The following is a 20,195-nucleotide window of genomic DNA, read 5'->3' on the forward strand; positions in this document are numbered from 1 at the left end:
CACAGACCACATCGGAAATGTTTAAGGGAACCGCAAAGTGATGAACATGGCTGGGACATATTTATCAATGTTTGCTCTGAAAGGTGAGATTTTTGTTTATTTTAACATCCTGATCATACGATTCCTTTGCTGCTTCTTCTTCTTCTTTTTTAAATTTTTTTTATTATTAGCCTAAATAAGCTGACGAAAATACAGAATTACTGTAACTGTGAAAGCATGTAAGCTGGCTAACTTACTTTACAACTTCCCTTACAAAAATTAACCATATGGTTTTACTATTAAAATTAATTAATTAATTAATACATTTATTATGTAAAAAATAAATAAAAACAAAAAATGGTTACTATAGTTAAACCATGGTAACCACAAATTAACCATGGGTTTACTACACTAACCATAGTTTAACCATGGTATTTGCACAACTGTGGTTATACAAATGGTAATCAATACAAAAAAAACATGGTTAATTTTCGTTTTGTTGGGGTAATTTTGGCATTGTTGGGGTCCTCCCGTTGTGGTCTGTACTTGCGTTTCTGTATTTGGTTGTGTTGTGAGTATTTGCAGCGCGTTTCTGTATTTGGTTGTGTTGTGAGTATTTGCAGCGCGTTTCTGTATTTGTTCGTTTTATGAGCATTTGCAGCGTGTTTTTGTATTTGATTGTGTTGCGAGTATTTGCAGCACATGTGCTGTCAAACTGATGAAGATGTTTTCTTAATTTGCTGGTGCTTTTTCTATTTGCATGTGTTTTCTGAAGTTGCAGCACGTTGAGTTCTCTCGGTCACTGTAGTTCTGTCCTTGGACTACCTGCTGCTTCATTTGGAATTCTTGGCATTCAAGCTGTTTCCATTTCCCATTGGTGTCAAATGTTTTTCACAACCAAAAAGCCAGTAAACTGTCTGAATCTCGATCCTAGGGAGGGATTGTATTTTGGTCTTGCCTCCGGTAACAGTCAGTCATTCTGTGGATAAGGATCAGCTGTGCTGAAGGTCCCCAGACTGAACCTCAGTCCCAAGACTAATGAACCCTACCTGTCCAGAGGGGATGTGATTGAGGAAAACTGTCAGCTCACAGCCCCTGCGACTTTAGATTGGCATTAAGAAATGTATCTCTCTCTTTCTCTCCAATTCTGATAGCGTTCACTCTATTAGCATTTAATTTTAGTAGCAGTTCATATATTTTATTGCTGTGAATGATTACTGAATCACTTTAGTAGTCAGTACATGTGTGTTTTATGGTTAGTATTTTACCGACCCCTGACTCCCTGACCAATTACCTGCTCTAATTGGCAAGATAAACATGATCCCTGTGTGCTTGTTCTCAGTGCGATGTGATGTTAGGGTGGAGAGAGCAGAAGGTTCCAGAGGGACTCATTACAGTCGCTGCTTAATGTCGTTCCAAGTTCGAATCTGACTCTTTCCTGCAATGCATTTATAATCTACAGATAAAGACAACACTTTGGTTCCTGCTGCAGATATCTGAATAATACTGTAAATTAATAAAAACAAGACTAAGCTATATGATAATATTCTGTTTTTAACATTTTAATGTATTTAAAGGGGTCATATGATGCGATTTCATTTTTTCCTTTCTCTTTGGAGTGTTACAAGCTCTTGGTGCATAAATCTGTATCATAGATCTGTAAAGTTGCAAAGACTAAAGTCTCAAATCCAAAGAGATATTCTTTATAAAAGTTAAGACTTGTCCACGCCCTCCTAAAACGCCTCGTTTAAACACGCCCCCACATGTCTACGTCACTGTGTGGGAAGATTTGCATAACACCGCCCAAATGTTCACGCAAAGAAAGAAGACGTAACTTTTATTCTCACTGTAGTATTGTTGTTGCCGCCGCCGCCATGTTGTGGAGATGCTGTGTGTTTCGTTGTGAAAGCGAAACTACTTTGTTCGGCCTTCCAAAAGAGGACGATATCCGCTTCGTCATGCCTAGAGCTGATCCGTGCTGGTTGCTGAGGAAATACATCAACTTCGCGCGGTGGATCGCCGGATCAGCTTTCACCGTGGACAAAGCGGAGTCCAGCCCGGGGTCGTCACATGTGGCTGCCGCAAGCCCGCCCGCCGCCGCTCACTCAGTGTGTGCAGTGTGTGACGCTGTGTGACGCATTTTATGGAGGACTGTTTCCTGAACCTGCAGAGTAGCCAACAATGGGTCTGTTCTATAAAGTGGGGCAGTTCCAACTTTGCAAGGACAGTCTGGCGCTTCTGACTCACAGCCTATAAGTAAATTTTTTATATTTAAAGAATTTGCCACTGATGATTCAAACACGAGTTTTAAGCAGTGTAGAGTAGTGCTTGTTGTTTGTCGTTTCTCCGATCACAAATGCAGACATGGTTTTGTTTACGCGGCGCGATATGCAACGCAATGCGTAAAAACACAGTATAAGTCATTATAATCAGTAATCATGTCCCCACTGGATGCAACAAATGCCTTGTTTGTAATGGGTTTTATTGGTTTTGTCTCGCCGTGCCAGGAGACGGTGTCACAGTATGTTAATGGGTGTAACATTTCCGTCACACGCTTGAGGTATTCAGCCAATTACAACGCACTGGATAGCTGGCCAATCAGCGTACACCTCGCTTTTCAGACCGATGAGCTTTGTAAAAATTGACGCGTTTCAGAAAGGCGGGGCATAGAGGAGAAACAATAATGTACAGTATGTGGAAAATAAAGTTTTTTGAACCTTAAACCGCATAAACATTGCATTACACCAAATACACAACATAATGCTCTTTTTAGCAGCATCATATGACCCCTTTAAACATTTTTATTATATTATATGTCTACGTTTTTATGTTACATTATATTGTATAATATGATGTAATGTAATGTAATACATTTATATGTAATATTGTTGTACTGTACAGTCCATTCCTTGCGAAGTTCACTCAAATTCTTGAATCGATTTTCTTGACAATCCTCATAAGGCTGCGATTCTCTCTACTTTTCCACAACATTCTAATTTATTGAGATGCACCTGTATGTGTTCTTTTATATATTTTCTATTTATTATATAATTATTATTTAAAATCTCATTGATATTAGACAATGAATTTTAAAGTTTATGATTTCAAAAGTTATGTTTTCACCAAGCATGCGTTTTTGTTCTTATTTTACAATATTGGCAACTTTTAAGAAAATTATTTTAGCCATTTTTGATTGACCCTAAAGAGAGCACAGGCAACAGTGAGAGAGAATCAAGAAATGATGTGAGCCAGACTCAAACTAGCATTGCCTACATGAGCATCAAGGCAAAGGTTGAAGTGTTTGCATATTGGCAGTGTGTAGTAGTGTAATTGTGGCTGTCATATGCTTTGTGCGGCCATCTGTGTGTAGTACCTCAAAGAGTGTGACTGCTGAGATTTGGGCATTTAAACAAAGCTCACTCCCTCTCTCTCCTGCTGTGGCATGTAGCTCATTTTGAATCCCTCAGGCTGGGGAAAATGAGATTATTTCAATCTGCTGTTGCCCTTTTAAAACTCTGACTGCTGAATAAGCAGCGATGAAGCCCGGCCAACACCAACATGTCTCCCATATATAATGGCCATAATTGTGCCTTGTAGAAATCCAAAAAAACCTAAAGTGCAAAAGTGGGCTGCTGCTAGTAAATCTTACTGTAATCTCACAGTGTTGTGAGATTACAGTAATAATCCTGTAATAATATTCATTAAAAAAGACAAAAGACAGTGTTGACTTGCATGAAACGGGTTACTGCGGTGAAGCCGTTGCAGACTGAATGTAATGGGAATTTAGTTTCTGTCTGATAAAAAGTTATATATGCATCATTGTGATGATGTCTGGAAATCAGATGGCATGAGATTAGACCAATGGTGGCTAAAAGACTTTAGCTATAAATACTCCCATCATGCAACATAGATGAGGCATGGCTAGCGGCAGCTCTGAGTCTGAGAAAGCAGGACATGAATAAGTAAAACCCTTCGCTTTCAGACTCAGAGAAAGAGGCTCTCTGCTTATGACAGCTTGCTTGGCATTTTTGTACTTGAAAGGAAAGCTTTGGGGATTGCTTTGTGTTTATTCGTGAGAGCGAATAAAGATATGAGGGTTTGCGAGTGTTTGAAGGACTGATGTTAAAATGATCCGTGGTTTTGTTATTCTGTGGTAAACAGCAGGAGGATTTTGTAGTGATGTGATTTTACAGTCATTGACAAAGATTCCTATTAGACAAATGTGGTTTTGTTATGGATTCAGGATTTTTATACACAAGGCTGACAGGATGAATAATTATCCTAAACTGAAAATGATTCCTGCAACTTCATTCATCACAGTGAAATGGAGTCATGGAGTTCTTTCAGGTTATAGATGGTCACCGTACCATCTCGTTTGGTGCAGGAAATAACTCACTAATTGAGATTCATTTGCACGCTTCATAAATAAATTCATAAATTCTTACCCTGCTCCCCAAAGCTGCTCTTTAGACTCATTATTGATTCTTCACCATTACATTAAAAGTTTTTTTTCTATTTTATATATATATATATACTGTATATATATATAGAGAGAGAGAGAGAGAGAGAGAGAGCCTTCTTTTTCTACAAAGCAATATTTGTTTTATAATTACATTTCATTAACCACATTTATATCAAACAATTATGTATGAAAAATGTCAGTACTTCCAATAGGTTATATTTTTAAACAATCATAAATATATAAATTTTTTACTTCTATTGTTTTGTCTCCAAAATTTTATTTATTTTGCTATCAGGATATCTATGATACAATCAAATCTTTTAAGTTCTTAAAAGATGCTTTCCCTTTTTTTCCCATAAAAAACATGATGGCACATTTTTTGCAATTTATATAGAAACAATACATAATCTAGATAAAGTGCATTGACATTTCTGAAAGAGTTAAATCGCTGATAGGTGCTTTTGACACCATATTTCGAGGACTATGTTTTCTCTGTATTTGAAGTCTCCAGTAACATTTTGCAATATCTCACCATGTTTCCCATGACTCCCGATACTGAGACCCCCTGCCAGCCTCCTGTTTTGTGTTTCCTTCCCTTTGCATTCAAGACCATCCATCAAAGTCCACCAAATCAACCTGAGCCTGACTCTAGACAGTTTAAGGTCAACCCACATGGTTTCTTTCTTCAGTAGTAACAGTCTCATGTTAATAACATTTTCTTCTTTCTTGAGACTTTTCTACATAATTCATCCTCATTTTCAGTATACAAACTTTGTTGGTATGTCAATGTAAATCTAACTCCCTCAGGATGTTAAGTAGTAACTAAATAGAGAAAGCTACTCAGGCTGTTGTTGGTCAGCACTTTTAAGTTTTGAACGTCAGCTACGAGAATTTACAGAAGAGCAGAATAATTATAGCCAACAAAATTATGCTGCATTCTAAAATTTGTAATCCAGTGTTGATTACAAAAAAAAAAGTACTGAAATTTGACAAAAAAAATTGTTCATTGTATTTGCAAATTTACTATTTCATCCATTATGTGTGTGTGCTGTGTATTATTTATTTATTGCTGCTTAGTGTATTGCATCATTAGCTTAGCAATCATGCTAACAGCAAATACCATTGGAATAAGTTGTGAGTCAAGTTCACTTCAGAGGTTGCATTGCAAATCAGTTATATCAGATATTCTAGTTCTGTCACAGCCATTTTTACCACATTTAGAGGCTTCTGGTGTGCTGGTCCTGATCAATACAGGACCATGATTGAGCCATTGTTGCGCTATCTATGTCACAACTATCAGCAAATATTTCTAGAATCAATGATACAAAAATCAAGCCATTCTTTCTCTGCTTGCACTGTCTGGGTTTTGGGATTCATGCTCAATTCTTCATGCAGACGGTGTGCATCTGTTTAGATAATGGATTTAATGGGGATACTCTGCTAGTGACAAACACTGCTCAAAGTCAGTAAGTAATAGAGCATTTGGATTGATCATTGCCCTGAGGATGTAAACAGAAACAATGTCCACATAAACAAACTAGAGGTTTCATTAGTGCCCAGACAGAAAAACCCGGCATACATTACTACATTATATAATGGGTTTTCAAACATTTGAATGCCGTAGACCTCTAAATTAAAAATCCCCGTGCAAAAAACTCACTTTCTACAGTATAAAGTCTTGTATTTTTAATTTTTGTATGTTGTCATTGCACTAAAGTCAAAAGCAATGATTAAAATGTTATCTTCAATATATTGTTAATTCACGATAATACAAATAATTTCTAAAGTTCAAAGCAACTTTTAAAACAAAAATATCCCTGAAATGTTCTGTGGACCCCCTAGCACCCCTTAACCTAATTTGTTTGGTAATAGAAATGTTGTGAAAATGTAAGTTTTTTTTATATTTTATATAAAGTATCTTCTCTTAGGTCATATATTTTTAAAACATACATATATGAATATATATTTTAATAAATTTATATTACCTTTTAATATATTCCATTTTATTTATTTTCTCTGTCTCACTGAATTTCGTTTTGGGGGCATGACATATAAACAGTGTAGAATTCATTCTCAGACAAAATTTAGCTCATTTTACATATTCATTTTATAACTTGGACTATTACACTTAATCATCCCTGTCCCTTCCGACCTCACACAAAACATGGCACCAAATGCATGATGACTAAAGAAAATAACTGTGTGAAACGCAGTGTCTTAAATAGTGTGAAATAAATAGCTATGATTCCAGGACTTCATGATTAAGAGGGCAGTGCAGAGCCCATTTAAATGGCCCTGAACTGCCTTTTCTTCAGCAGAAGCAAATGTGACAGAGCCAGATTGGGCACCAGCACTGTGGCTGTAAAAACGGAATAATAATCATTGTGACGTTTAGACACAATCACCGCAGTCGTACTGTTTATCAGCTTTCATGTCATACAATCACTAATCTAGAATGCAGTTCACTGGTTCTGTGATTGTGGGTTTGTCTGTTTGAAAACTAGAGCTTCTACATCCCTCAGTGGTGCCAGTGTATTGATTTCCAGAAGTAATGCGGTGTATATGAAGCTCAGGTCTGTGGATTTAGTGTTTTGGTGGCGGCTGGTTGTTGATTTCCTCTGCAATGCAGAAGTCAAGCACATTTTTTTCACTCAAGCCAGTGGAGTGACGTTTGACTGTCCCTGATTTAAAAAAAGACATTGTCATACTCTGCCTCCACAAGGTAATTTCATTTAAACTGATTTGATTAAGCTGTACAAATACAATGTTACTTTTTTTTACTTCAAATGACGCATCTTGTTAAGGCCAGTATGCATTTATTTAATCAGGACCATTAAGAATTTATAAATAGGAGATGGATATTTCCAGTTCCCAAAGTTCCAGTGGCTAAAGGTCATTGTGCATCATTTCCCTTGTGTTACCCAGCCTGCAACTTCAAGTTTGACCCTGACTCTGACTTTGATTGGAGTCTGTCTCTTCTGGCAACGCCCCAGTTGGTTGAGGATGTCTGAAGCATTTTTTAGAGTGCATGATGGGCCCAGGGGAGGGGTGAGGTGTGGGGGGTGGGGTGGAGCTGTAAGAAGTGGCGAGATGTTGCTCTCTTCCCTCCAGCCCGTGTTTCGCAACCAAGCAGGTAGGTTGCATTCTTCCTCTATCTTCTTCCCCTCCTTTTTTCCCTCTCCTTTGCTTTTCTTCTCTTGATTTCTCCTCCCCTGGAGCTACAGCATGACATGGGCAGCTTGCAGACAGCCAGACAGCATCAATCGCAGGGCGGTGAGTTAGTGTTCACCCTTTCGCCTCACTCAATAGTGGTCACTGGTTATGAGACATACTTTGGTATGTTGGTGACTCTAACAGGCCTGTCACCATTTGGTTTAATGTACAGCTAAAGCTCTAGATATTAACTTCAGGTTAGTACAAAGTACTTTGTTTTCATTTTTATGTTTGTTGACAAGATTTACTCTGTTAAATTGGATTATTCTTTATGTTGTACATTTGAAAAACCTTTCAGTGTGTCATTATATCAGTGTAATCGGAAGACTGCTAAATGTTGTAAATTTTGTTGATTAAAAAGAATTTAAAAAAAGAATTAACATGGCATCATGCCCTGAAGACTTCTTATGGTAATCTTTGAATTGTTACATTTCTTCTTTAAGGGTAATGTTTGATTTATAGAAGTGGAAATGACTTGCTGATGGCTGCATACACTTAAAAGACAGCATTTGTTCTTTATATATATATATATATATATATATATATATATATATATATATATAGGTACAGGACTGTAATGCAACCATACAGATACAATGGTTAATTTCCTCTGAAATATGTTGCTTTGCCATAATTAAGCCACAGCATGCAACATATTTAACAGACCAATGGACACAGCTAGTGATCGAGAAATTGATTTGTTTTGATCCACGTAGGATGCAAATTTTGTTTTATTGAGTGTTATTGTTGCATGGTTCTTTCATCACTGAATATTGCATGAGAATATTACTGCACGCTTGAATGGACATTTGCACCGCACACTCAACGCAAGTAAAGTGAATGCCAACACTCATACTGTGAGGCATTTAAATAAAAAAAACAACAATCTGTGGAAAATATTCACCCAACCAAACGCAGGTGCGTGAGTCAAAAAGAGTCAGAAACACATTTTATGTAGCATCTTGGCTGATGTGAATTATGGATGGGTTATAACTAGAAAAGACATCTCCTTCAATAAGACACAAGTGGAGGCAAACATTGCAGGCAGTTTGAGTGTGTTTTCTCAGGCTGGAATTGCTGTCATGAATGGACCGGTGTCTAATGACATAGTCCAGAGACTGCATGTCACCCTGGCACCCTGTGTCAGTCCCGTCACAGATACAGCAGCACATGAAAGAATAAAATAGTCAGCTCATATAGGCAAGCTTCTAGGGCAGCTCTCTAGGGTCTTTATCTCGCTAGCAGCATTATATCTGACTGTTGTTTATAAAACTATACTGAATCACAGTGAAATCATGTTGTACAGTCCCAGTAAAGCATACCAGATTGTGGTAGTCAGCTGCTTCTTCCACAGCTTAGTGCTCAGATTGTATTAACTTGATCTGTGTTGGCTTTTAGCATATAAAGCATAGCATTTTAGCATTTTCTCATGGGCAATGTTATGCATAGCAGCCTACAATGCGTAAGAGTGGATAGCGAAGGAAAGTTCATGGCAAGGCTTGGAAAAACATATCTGCTAACTTGTCACAATTCATTTTAAATGAGAATGATTGGAACAGACAGCATGCATATGTTCCTGTAAAACGGCAGTGGATAACTCAAAAGTGGACTGTTTGTCTCACTGTATGTGGAGGCGGAGCTTCCTGCCATCTCAGAGAATGTTGCCACCCTAACAGACTGCTTATCATATATTGCCTATTCCAGGAGCCACCGCTGTCTGTAGGGCATCACATTTCTCACTGACAGTCACCCCGAGACTGTTCTGCTGAATTATCTGTGACAAATTTTAGTCTAAGAAGCCAAATGCTGAGGTTATTATTCACTTACTTCATTAAAACATTGATTGATTGATATTTAGATTAATTTCCATGTGTTCAGGAGAACAGAAAATTATATTTACCTGAATTAGCATAAGAAGGCAGCAATTGCTACGTGTAAAAAAAATGGTAATGCTTTTAAACAGTCAAATTGTTTCAAATCCTAGTCATGTGCTTTATGGAAAGCCATGTACTGTTATCTTACACCGCACTAAAGGGAACTCATTTTCAGCTCATTTTGCCATCATTGACAATGTGCTTCGATATATAACATTTGTCACAGTTCATTTCTCATGGTCAATTACCAGGAATATATATATTTGAAATGCTGCCCATGGCCCTAAGCATTAGTTTTAGTCAAAAATTAATATATTATGAAATAATATGAAACAGTCAAACCCAAAAAGACATTTTTAAAATGAACACCCAAAATTAGACAATCTGTTTCCTACTTGCAGCTTCCTGCGAAGTCTAGTTTTAAAGTAGAGCTTTTGTCACCATTCTGGCTGCATAACAGTGACTGTGCTCTGTTCCTGCTGATGTCATTCTCTCAAAGCAGTGGGCTCACTCAGTGGGGACAAGGGTGTGTGGAAACAAGACTGTCAAGGTGACCTTAACCAGTGTGCCCTTGCCAAAACTTGTCCTGCTGGCAAAGGATGCCCACCTAAGCTTGAGTACCACCGTTTTAGATGTTTACTGTTACATAGTGGGAGGGCACATGCAGAAAAGGCAGAAACCCCTAGAAAGCTCTCAGGCAGGGTAAGGTTTCAGCAGAGTGCATATTAGGAAATTGTCAACTGGATTGGAGCTTTGGTGGCTATTGATTTGTGTGGGTGCGCAGTTGCAACACTTTGCACTTTAACTTGCAGTATTAAGCTTGATTTAACATTCATCTGAACTCCACCAACAAGTCAATAACTCTACCCAGGTCTTAAAACATTTGCTGCTAATGTGTGTCAAGCCACTAGATACTGAAGTCATTTCACTCTTGAAAAGTTCCAACTAATGCATAGTTTAGACACAAGTTTTTAGGCACAGCCATTGTTGATGTTATCAGTTTTTAATGCATCTTATGCTTGAAATCCCAATTGACTGGGAGGATCACAAGTAATATAGTTAATTTATCTAACTGTAGACTGTTTAATGTTTTGTAGCAGCTTGTTGCATTAGTATAGAATTTGTGCAGTCAGATGTAATCATATATCAGCTTTGTTACATTGGCTTCAAATGTCCATCTAATCAGATTTAAGAAACCGGTCTGTTGTATAATAGCCTTTAAAGTTTGGCATCTCTAATCTTTAATTTACATGATTGTATAACAGTATGAGATCTCAAGCTAAATGTGGCAAGTGCTCCTGGAGTTAAATAAGGGAGAAACAAGGATGTTGAAAAATCAATAATTATATTTTTAGAGTGATTGCGCACATACTCTCACCCACCGAGCCTCTTTCTAATGCTGGAATCTTCAGAAACACCCACACGCTGGTGTTAAGAGCCCTGCGGGGTCTCTCACAATTATTATTTCAGTCACTTTCAGCCTCACAAACTTTTCTTTCCTTCTCGCTCTTGTCCTGCATATATTATAAAAGTTGAGAGAATCTTTACTAGCTCATCAAACATTTCAAGAAGACGACGAAACATCCTGGACAGGCACGTCTCCTGGGTAGATGTAAATATATAGAATTTTCAATGCCAACATTGTTCTGTAAGCATTACTCAGAATCCTAGAATCGATATGAATAATTGAACTGTAGATACTGACATCAGGAAAGAGGTTTGAATATTTCAGAGATCTCTTTTTTATGTCAGAATATGTCAGTAAATGCCAGGATGTTTCTCTTTGTCTTGTCTAAATGGATTTTATGTCGGTATAGCTATCAATTTTGTCTGTAGAGCCGGGCAGCAAACCGCCACTAGTCATCAAAGAATTGAGCACAATATCTCTATGATCAGATTAAATAAATTTGAGGACATATGTGTGCACACACATGATCAAACAGAGTTCTCTTAGCAACACGAGAGAAAGACAGTAGGCGATAAACAACAGCATATGATTTATCTGGTGTAATAGACAGAAAATGAGTTTGCAATTGACTGGGCCATGTTACGCAAGTCTGCTCATTTCCACTTTGGCAGTAGTAATAACTTCATATGCATTCACACCCAGCTTTCCTCTAGGATTTTCAACTGGGTCAACAAAGTCGAGAGTGTCAAAGCTACTGTTTAATATCCTTCATTAATTAGACACGGTCTGGTAAATGAAGAGGAATGAGAACGTAAAGCCTGGGGAAAAGAAAAAAATATTGTCAACAGTTAATGAGAATTGAAGTGGCGAAGCCACAGAGTGGACTAATTAAGCAAATGAATATGAATAAGATGGTGACAGTGAGTCAACAATAGTGGGCTTTGAAATATGAATGTACGTGCATTGGAATCATATTTTCAGTCCTGGTCCTTGTGATGAATGTTTGGAAAGTTCTAATGAAAGACAACCCTTGTGGGTTTCCAGAAGATAAAACCTTAAAAAAAAAACAAGGCATGAATGGGACAATGCTCATAAAACAGACAAATAATGTCCTAACAGAAAAGGTGCATTAGTGATACACTATTTTTTTAACCAGGCATGATAATAATGAGTACTTTTTCTTTGCACAGTAAAAGCAATAATGCTGAATGATTTGACAGTCATGGTCATGATTGTATGTTGGTCTATCAGCTTACATTAAATATGAGTTAAGTGATACTTTTGGGATGTGAATAAGAAGAATAAAGTTTTTGTTTCTGCTTATAAGGTTTTATTTTTTAACACTTTTCTCTTTTTGTCTTTACAGCTGGGATGACAGTAGTTCAGTCAGCAGTGGTTTGAGTGATACTTTAGATAACATCGGCACTGACGATCTGAATCCACCCACGTATTCTGGCATCTCATCTCGCGAAAGCAAAGCAGCACAGGTGTGCATACACTCTAGTCTTATGTATGTTTTCGCCTCGTTTTTATAATTAGCTTTGTATCAGCAATCTGTCAGTAGGCCACAGCAGATTGAACAGACTGAGAGTTTTGGACATTTTGCTTTGGCTAGTAAGAAAAGTTTGGTCATATGTCCGATGGATTGCCAAAGTGAGATTTCTGTGTGTGTGTGAGCTTTATTCTGTGTGTCTGTGTGATTCACAGTCAAATAAAGATACACACAGACATACCGAGCAGGATGCTAGCAGCTGGGTTGGTGCTGAGGATCTGAGGAAGGTTGATGAAGAGATGGAGCCAGGGATGGACAAGTGGAAGACTTCATCCCCTTCCTCCTCATGTCAGGGTGAGGATGTTGGCCAGAAGACAGGTTTGTCCATGTCTCAAACAGGCTCCTGGAGGAGGGGCATGAGTGCCCAGGTTAGCATCACACCACCACGGACCAAAGGCACATCCACCTCTCTCAAAACACCAGGTATCAAACTCTAATACAGTTGTGTGTTGTAAAAAATAAAAAAGATACTTGAAGCAGTAGTTCCTCAGAGTGACACATTGGCCCTTTAGAAAACCTATAGGTACCCTTTCAAAATGTCAGTTTTCTAAAGAACATTTAGAATGGAATCCGCAAGTTTCTGCAAGGAAGCATGAAAGAAAAGGATTCCTTTTAGCTGGTTACAAAACCAAAGGCTGCACAATTTCAGTGATATCTGTCAGTAGGGGGCCTTTTATGCATGGTATTCCAGAAAATTGCTTACTGTAGCTTCACAGAAAAGGTGAAATCAAAAGAGAAGAGGCTTTTTGATAACTTTAAGGGACTGTTGAGTGTTTGACTTTTTCTTTATCTCAGCCAACTTTTGCAACCGAAGCTCTGTCTAGCTACTGTTTTTTTTTGTGTGGATACTCAGCAGGAACAAGTAATTTTGTCAGAGAGTACCTTAACTGTGCTGTTTGCTGAGTTGCCAAAAAAGTGCCATTGGCTAGAACACAGCAGTGTTTGACAGAGGGGCTTTGTATTGTATTGGTGATGATTGATTGGGTTGTAAAATTATTTGTAAAAAATGTGAAAAAACTGGCCATGATTAAGCAGGAGGTACCAGTGCCATAACAAACATCTTTGTGCTGACAGGTAAAACTGATGATGCCAAGGCATCTGAGAAAGGCAAGGCCCCATCTAAGAGCCCAAGTATCCAGCGCTCACCATCAGATGCGGGCAAGGGTAGCGGAGATGAAGGGAAGAAGCCACCCTCAGGAATTGGTCGACCGCCTACCACAAGCTCGTTTGGCTTTAAGAAGATTCCGGGTCCCGCCGGAGCCCTCATCACTGCCAGCGGAGCCACTCTGGCCAGTGGTTCCGCTACTCTAGGCAAGGTACCCAAATCTGCAGGCATCGGGAAGGGCACAGGAATCGGTAATGGGCAGAAAACAAGTCTTGATGGTGCTCAACACCAGGACGACGCTGTTTTGTTAGGTTGTGGAGGCTCAAAGGTTCCACTCCAGTATCGCTCCCTACCTAGACCGGCAAAGTCATCAAGTGTGGGAAGCAGCGTGGTGGGCCGGAGCGGCCATCGTTCTAGCTCTAGCAGCATTGATTCGAATGTCAGCGGAAAGTCTGCGGGAGGGAGTGGAGGAGTGAAGACAGGTTTGTCCATGTCTCAAACAGGCTCCTGGAGGAGGGGCATGAGTGCCCAGGTTAGCATCACACCACCACGGACCAAAGGCACATCCACCTCTCTCAAAACACCAGGTATCAAACTCTAATACAGTTGTGTGTTGTAAAAAATAAAAAAGATACTTGAAGCAGTAGTTCCTCAGAGTGACACATTGGCCCTTTAGAAAACCTATAGGTACCCTTTCAAAATGTCAGTTTTCTAAAGAACATTTAGAATGGAATCCGCAAGTTTCTGCAAGGAAGCATGAAAGAAAAGGATTCCTTTTAGCTGGTTACAAAACCAAAGGCTGCACAATTTCAGTGATATCTGTCAGTAGGGGGCCTTTTATGCATGGTATTCCAGAAAATTGCTTACTGTAGCTTCACAGAAAAGGTGAAATCAAAAGAGAAGAGGCTTTTTGATAACTTTAAGGGACTGTTGAGTGTTTGACTTTTTCTTTATCTCAGCCAACTTTTGCAACCGAAGCTCTGTCTAGCTACTGTTTTTTTTTGTGTGGATACTCAGCAGGAACAAGTAATTTTGTCAGAGAGTACCTTAACTGTGCTGTTTGCTGAGTTGCCAAAAAAGTGCCATTGGCTAGAACACAGCAGTGTTTGACAGAGGGGCTTTGTATTGTATTGGTGATGATTGATTGGGTTGTAAAATTATTTGTAAAAAATGTGAAAAAACTGGCCATGATTAAGCAGGAGGTACCAGTGCCATAACAAACATCTTTGTGCTGACAGGTAAAACTGATGATGCCAAGGCATCTGAGAAAGGCAAGGCCCCATCTAAGAGCCCAAGTATCCAGCGCTCACCATCAGATGCGGGCAAGGGTAGCGGAGATGAAGGGAAGAAGCCACCCTCAGGAATTGGTCGACCGCCTACCACAAGCTCGTTTGGCTTTAAGAAGATTCCGGGTCCCGCCGGAGCCCTCATCACTGCCAGCGGAGCCACTCTGGCCAGTGGTTCCGCTACTCTAGGCAAGGTACCCAAATCTGCAGGCATCGGGAAGGGCACAGGAATCGGTAATGGGCAGAAAACAAGTCTTGATGGTGCTCAACACCAGGACGACGCTGTTTTGTTAGGTTGTGGAGGCTCAAAGGTTCCACTCCAGTATCGCTCCCTACCTAGACCGGCAAAGTCATCAAGTGTGGGAAGCAGCGTGGTGGGCCGGAGCGGCCATCGTTCTAGCTCTAGCAGCATTGATTCGAATGTCAGCGGAAAGTCTGCGGGAGGGAGTGGAGGAGTGGTAGGAACCCCAACCAGCACAAAGAGAAGAGACCCTGGGAAAGTAGGATCAGGACGCTCAAGTCCAGTCACCATCAACCAGACGGATAAGGAGAAAGTGGCAGGGTCGGATCAGGAGGGAACAGGGTTGTCCACCTCCCCCAAATCCAGTCCCACTTCCACCCAAACTGGACTCAGACAGCCAGGCTCCAAATACCCAGACATTGCATCCCCCACATTCCGCAGGTAACTGACTTTCTTTCTAAATAAAATGACTGGGGTAATAGGAGGACAATAAAAGTTAGACAAAGATGACACGAGGCAGACATAAGCAGAGATAAGACTAAAATATGACAGCAAAGTAGGCAGTTAGCTTGAGACAAATGGACACAGGCAGACAGTAAGAAAGAACAATTGCTTTTTGTGATTTGGCTCACTCCTGTGATGTTGTGACCTCTTGGCCAGAGCTGAGGAAGCATTCCAGCATGTTTCCTTAGTGTGTGAGCTGGAAGTGAGCTGCCTTAGGCTGCGCTGCACTGCTGAATTGGTTCTCCAATGAGTTTAGGCTTACCTTGGAGATCCAGGAAATTTTGTGATGGATTACAGAGCTCATTGTTTTAGTCATATCTATAGTCTTCTGTCTCACTTTTGCATCTCTTCCAGCCACCATTAGACAACCTGAAATGTTGTCAGCAGCCCACAAAAGCTCTGATAAATAGACCAGGATGTAATCTAATTCAGTGGTACCAGATTTCACTGTGGACCCAGTGCAGTATCAAAAGTGTCGATAATAAAGATAGGACTAAGATAGGCCCAACAATATGCAAATTTATTAACCGTGACATAAGCTAAATAGGAAAAATGTGAATTTGGGTTTCTAAATGTGTCTTGAATATTGATGGTTTCATGACAGGCGGTGATTTACTGCACAAAAACAAAATTGTGGTCAGAACAAACCATGTCTATCCCCTGCACTCTGATAAATTTGTATATTTAATGTAGTCTGGCTCATTTTCTTTTATTTTTGTAGTTTTGTTTTTGTGGATGAGGTCTTGTTATGCAACTTGTCCATGTTAACAAGCTAATTTGATTAGCTTCTACTAAGAAGCTGATTTTGTGCCAAAACACTGTGAAGTTTGATTGAGCACAGCCTTCATATCAATAACAAAAGATGTGGAAAGCCTTTAAAAAGTTAAACCTGTTTAATTTACACAATTATGCATTTAGTTTTATTATATATTTTATGCATTTAGCATTGTATCCCCTTTAGTCTGTGACTCTGCCATCTGTGACTCTCATATTAGACCAGCAACCCATCTAAATCACAGAATCTGAGAATCTAAATCACATTGCAGCTTTAGCAGTCTGTCTCAGCACCTCTCTCCCACATCAGAGGACAGTTGCACACAAGAAGGTGGAGGGTCAGATTGCCACCTGGTGGTTGTAGTGTATAAGTGCATATATTGAAACACTCCTCAGGGAGTGTGATTTGCCATTCAGATCAGACTCAATTCAGGGCTGATTAAAGTAGACGTGTTTCAAGCGCACTGATCTCTGTATTATTAGGTGTGTCCATTTAAACACATGTCTTGGCTGCTCTGCTCTGTGAAGTGTATAGCTAGATTTGCTTGCCTCACCTCAGGCTGTTAACTGTTATTGCTGGCGCCTTACAGAGATAACCATGGGCAGATCCACCACTGAAAGCAGATTTGATTATGTGCCAGGAGTAAAAGCTGGCCAATTAAATTATTTAGGCAACTGAGTTATGAAACTTTGTTTTTAAGTGAAATTGCATGGTTACATTTACATTTACAACAATGTACATTAGCAAGATTTGATGAGCAATTGTTTGTCTTATCACTTTGCCCAGGTTGTTTGGCAGTAAGGCCAGCAGTAAACCCAGTTCCCCTGGTACCCCTGACTCTGGTAAATGCCCATCAGCTCTGGGCAGCCCCCATGGCACACTGGCGCGGCAGGCCAGCCTGGATTCACCCTCCTCAGGAACAGGTAGTCTTGGCAGCATGGGTGGGCAGAGCGGAGGCAGCAGCCCGCTATATGGCAAAACGCCCGATCTGTGTACTGACTCCCTGGCTTCTAGTCCGGCGTCAGGCCTCTCTCTGCCCTCTAACGCCCGGCCTTGGCCACCAAACCTCAGCAGTTCATCTGCAGGCAGTAAAGACACACTGAGCTGCCACAGTATGACCAGTTTACACACAAGCTCAGAGTCCATAGACCTGCTGCTCCCACACCACCATGGGCCAAAAGTCACCCGCACGGGCAGTGTCAAGTCCACCCTCTCTGAGGGGTAAGTGGAGTAGATCCAACAAATGGTATTCGTTGAATGACATAATATATTGCTTTATAAAAGGCATATTACATGTTAATGAAATAATGGAGTGTTAGTTTGATGTTAAAATCTATTATTCATGATATGATCTTAGTCATTTAAACTGTCAAAGTGCCTGTTTGTCGTAGATAACACTCCTGTTTTTCTTCTGTTTTAATAGCATGCCTCTTGACAGAAACACTCTCCCCAAAAAGGGATTAAGGTACTAATATAACCCCTATCCATCAAATTGTCTTCATAAGTATGTTTTTATGTTCTCACCTCCATCATTAGTATTGGCTTTTAAACTTGTGTCACTTACCCACTACATGTGTTTATCTATGTATAAGTGGTGTTTGCTAACCCTGAATACTAGACTTTGGCACCTCAACCTGTACCAACTACCTCAAATCATGAGGCTTTTTGAAGGGACTTGTGTAATTACTTTTCAAAGTAAATAAACTTACATTGTTTTCACCTGGTGGATGGTAAAATAGGTGAAAAGAAATTCATTATTTTATTCAGAAAGGAGAATATTTCTATTTCAAATTGAAATCAAATGCTGTTGATCATATTAATCAAAGAATTCTGGAAAAAAAAGTGTCCACAAAAATATTAAGCAGCACAACTGAAGACTGAAAACTGTTAATAGCTGCTGAAAACTGACCATTTAAATTTAAATAATATTTCAGTGTAGTACTGTTTTATACTGTATTCATGCTGAAAGAGACTTCATTTAAAAATATATATAACAGAAGGCAGGACCTGAGTCATATCTATAGACTAGAATATCAAGAGACTTGCTCAAATCATGAGGCTTTTTGAAGGGACTTGTGTAATTACTTTTCAAAGTAAATAAACTTACATTGTTTTCACCTGGTGGATGGTAAAATAGGTGAAAAGAAATTCATTATTTTATTCAGAAAGGAGAATATTTCTATTTCAAATTGAAATCAAATGCTGTTGATCATATTAATCAAAGAATTCTGGAAAAAAAAGTGTCCACAAAAATATTAAGCAGCACAACTGAAGACTTATTTAAAACTGTTAATAGCTGCTGAAAACTGACCATTTAAATTGAAATAATATTTCAGTGTAGTACTGTTTTATACTGTATTCATGCTGAAAGAGACTTCATTTAAAAATATATATAACAGAAGGCAGGACCTGAGTCATATCTATAGACTAGAATATCAAGAGACTTAGGGATGGCCTCTTTTGACCTGAGCCATTAATTCACTACCAAACAACCACTTAGAACACCTTAGTAACTGCATAGCAACATTCTGACAATGAACCACAAAGCTGGCAGTGTTGGCAAAATGTTTTACATGCTGTATCCACAGTGACTTGTCAAACTGTGTGACTCACCAGTCCATTTATTAATGCTTTTAGCAAGAGACAACCACAGAAACCACAGCAGGAAAACATCACAATGTTTTTAAGAAGCAATTAAGTATTCATAAAGATAAGCACAGCATTTAAATAAAATCAGACTATTGTGTTAAAACCACTATAAAAGAGTCATCAATCTGCTGTCATGATGAAAGATATACTGCCTAAATGCTGCATGCGTGTGACCTTCTATTTGCAGGTAAATCACAATGTGAGCAAATCAGTTATAGTCTGTTAGGTCACAATATGGTATTTTAATATTAAACGCTCAGCTCAGGTCAGCAGTGATGTGTGTACTGAAGATAGTCCAGCCAGGAAGATCCACGCGATCTTCATTAGTTTTATGGAAACTGTCTTTCAAGCATGCTGATAAGACTGCCCACTGCCTTAAGCTATTACTGCAGAACAATGGATGTGAGACTGTGTGGGCAGTGATTATCATCAAGCTTTATTGCATAAATCATTTTTACACCCTATCACAGCCAGAGATTTAGTGCTTTCAGTTTTATAGACTCAATATTTGGAACAGAATGTATTTTCCGAAAAATACTTTGAAGAAACATTTTGGGAAAATATTACCTCATGGAATGGCTAAAATAGTCTGTTTGCAACCAATAAGGTACCCTCCGTCCTCCAGACAGACGTCACACGAGGAAGGAAAGGAATGGTTGCGTTCTCACTCCACTGGAGGACTGCAGGACACAGGAAGTCCACTTTCACCACCGGGCACAACCAGTATCAACACCGGCAAATACCACTACTCAAACCTGCGTATGTTAACATCTATCATATCTGATTTATGCTTTGTAATGGTAGAACCCAAAGAAATCTTGATTTCTCATTATTCCATGGACAAATATAAAATAAATGATATTTTTGTGACATCCTGACATTTGTGTTGCAGTGAGCCCCACCAGTATGTCGCAGTATAATCTTCCCAGCACCAGTATGAGCCGCTCCAACAGTATTCCAGCACAGGACTCGTTCGAGCTGTACGGGGAGGGACACAATTTGGGTGGCAGTGCCACCTCGCTGGAGGAACGGCCACGTGGGATGAGTCGGTCCGGCTCCTTCCGGGACAGCACAGATGAAGGTTAGCATTGCAGTTACTTCCTTTAGAAGAATGTATTTATCTGTACATTTACATCTATAACTTTTC

The 20,195-nt window shown here is 39.3% G+C and overlaps 1 protein-coding gene across 1 annotated transcript in view; it reads left to right on the forward strand.

Moving 5' to 3' along the window:
• The window catches only part of LOC107560296 (neuron navigator 3-like), a 234,038-nt gene that overhangs the window by 211,294 nt on the left and 2,549 nt on the right, over positions 1 to 20,195 (forward strand). Inside the window, exons 13-20 of the mRNA XM_016244436.1 lie at positions 12,303 to 12,423; positions 12,644 to 12,806; positions 14,076 to 14,180; positions 14,832 to 15,561; positions 17,186 to 17,620; positions 17,823 to 17,864; positions 19,656 to 19,807; positions 19,941 to 20,129. Coding sequence (XP_016099922.1) covers positions 12,303 to 12,423; positions 12,644 to 12,806; positions 14,076 to 14,180; positions 14,832 to 15,561; positions 17,186 to 17,620; positions 17,823 to 17,864; positions 19,656 to 19,807; positions 19,941 to 20,129 — 1,937 coding nt within the window. The remainder of the gene's footprint in view (positions 1 to 12,302; positions 12,424 to 12,643; positions 12,807 to 14,075; positions 14,181 to 14,831; positions 15,562 to 17,185; positions 17,621 to 17,822; positions 17,865 to 19,655; positions 19,808 to 19,940; positions 20,130 to 20,195) is intronic.

The sequence above is a fragment of the Sinocyclocheilus grahami genome, unplaced genomic scaffold (genome assembly GCF_001515645.1).
Source record: "Sinocyclocheilus grahami isolate Dianchi unplaced genomic scaffold, SAMN03320097.WGS_v1.1 scaffold719.1, whole genome shotgun sequence".
Lineage (NCBI taxonomy): Eukaryota > Metazoa > Chordata > Actinopteri > Cypriniformes > Cyprinidae > Sinocyclocheilus > Sinocyclocheilus grahami.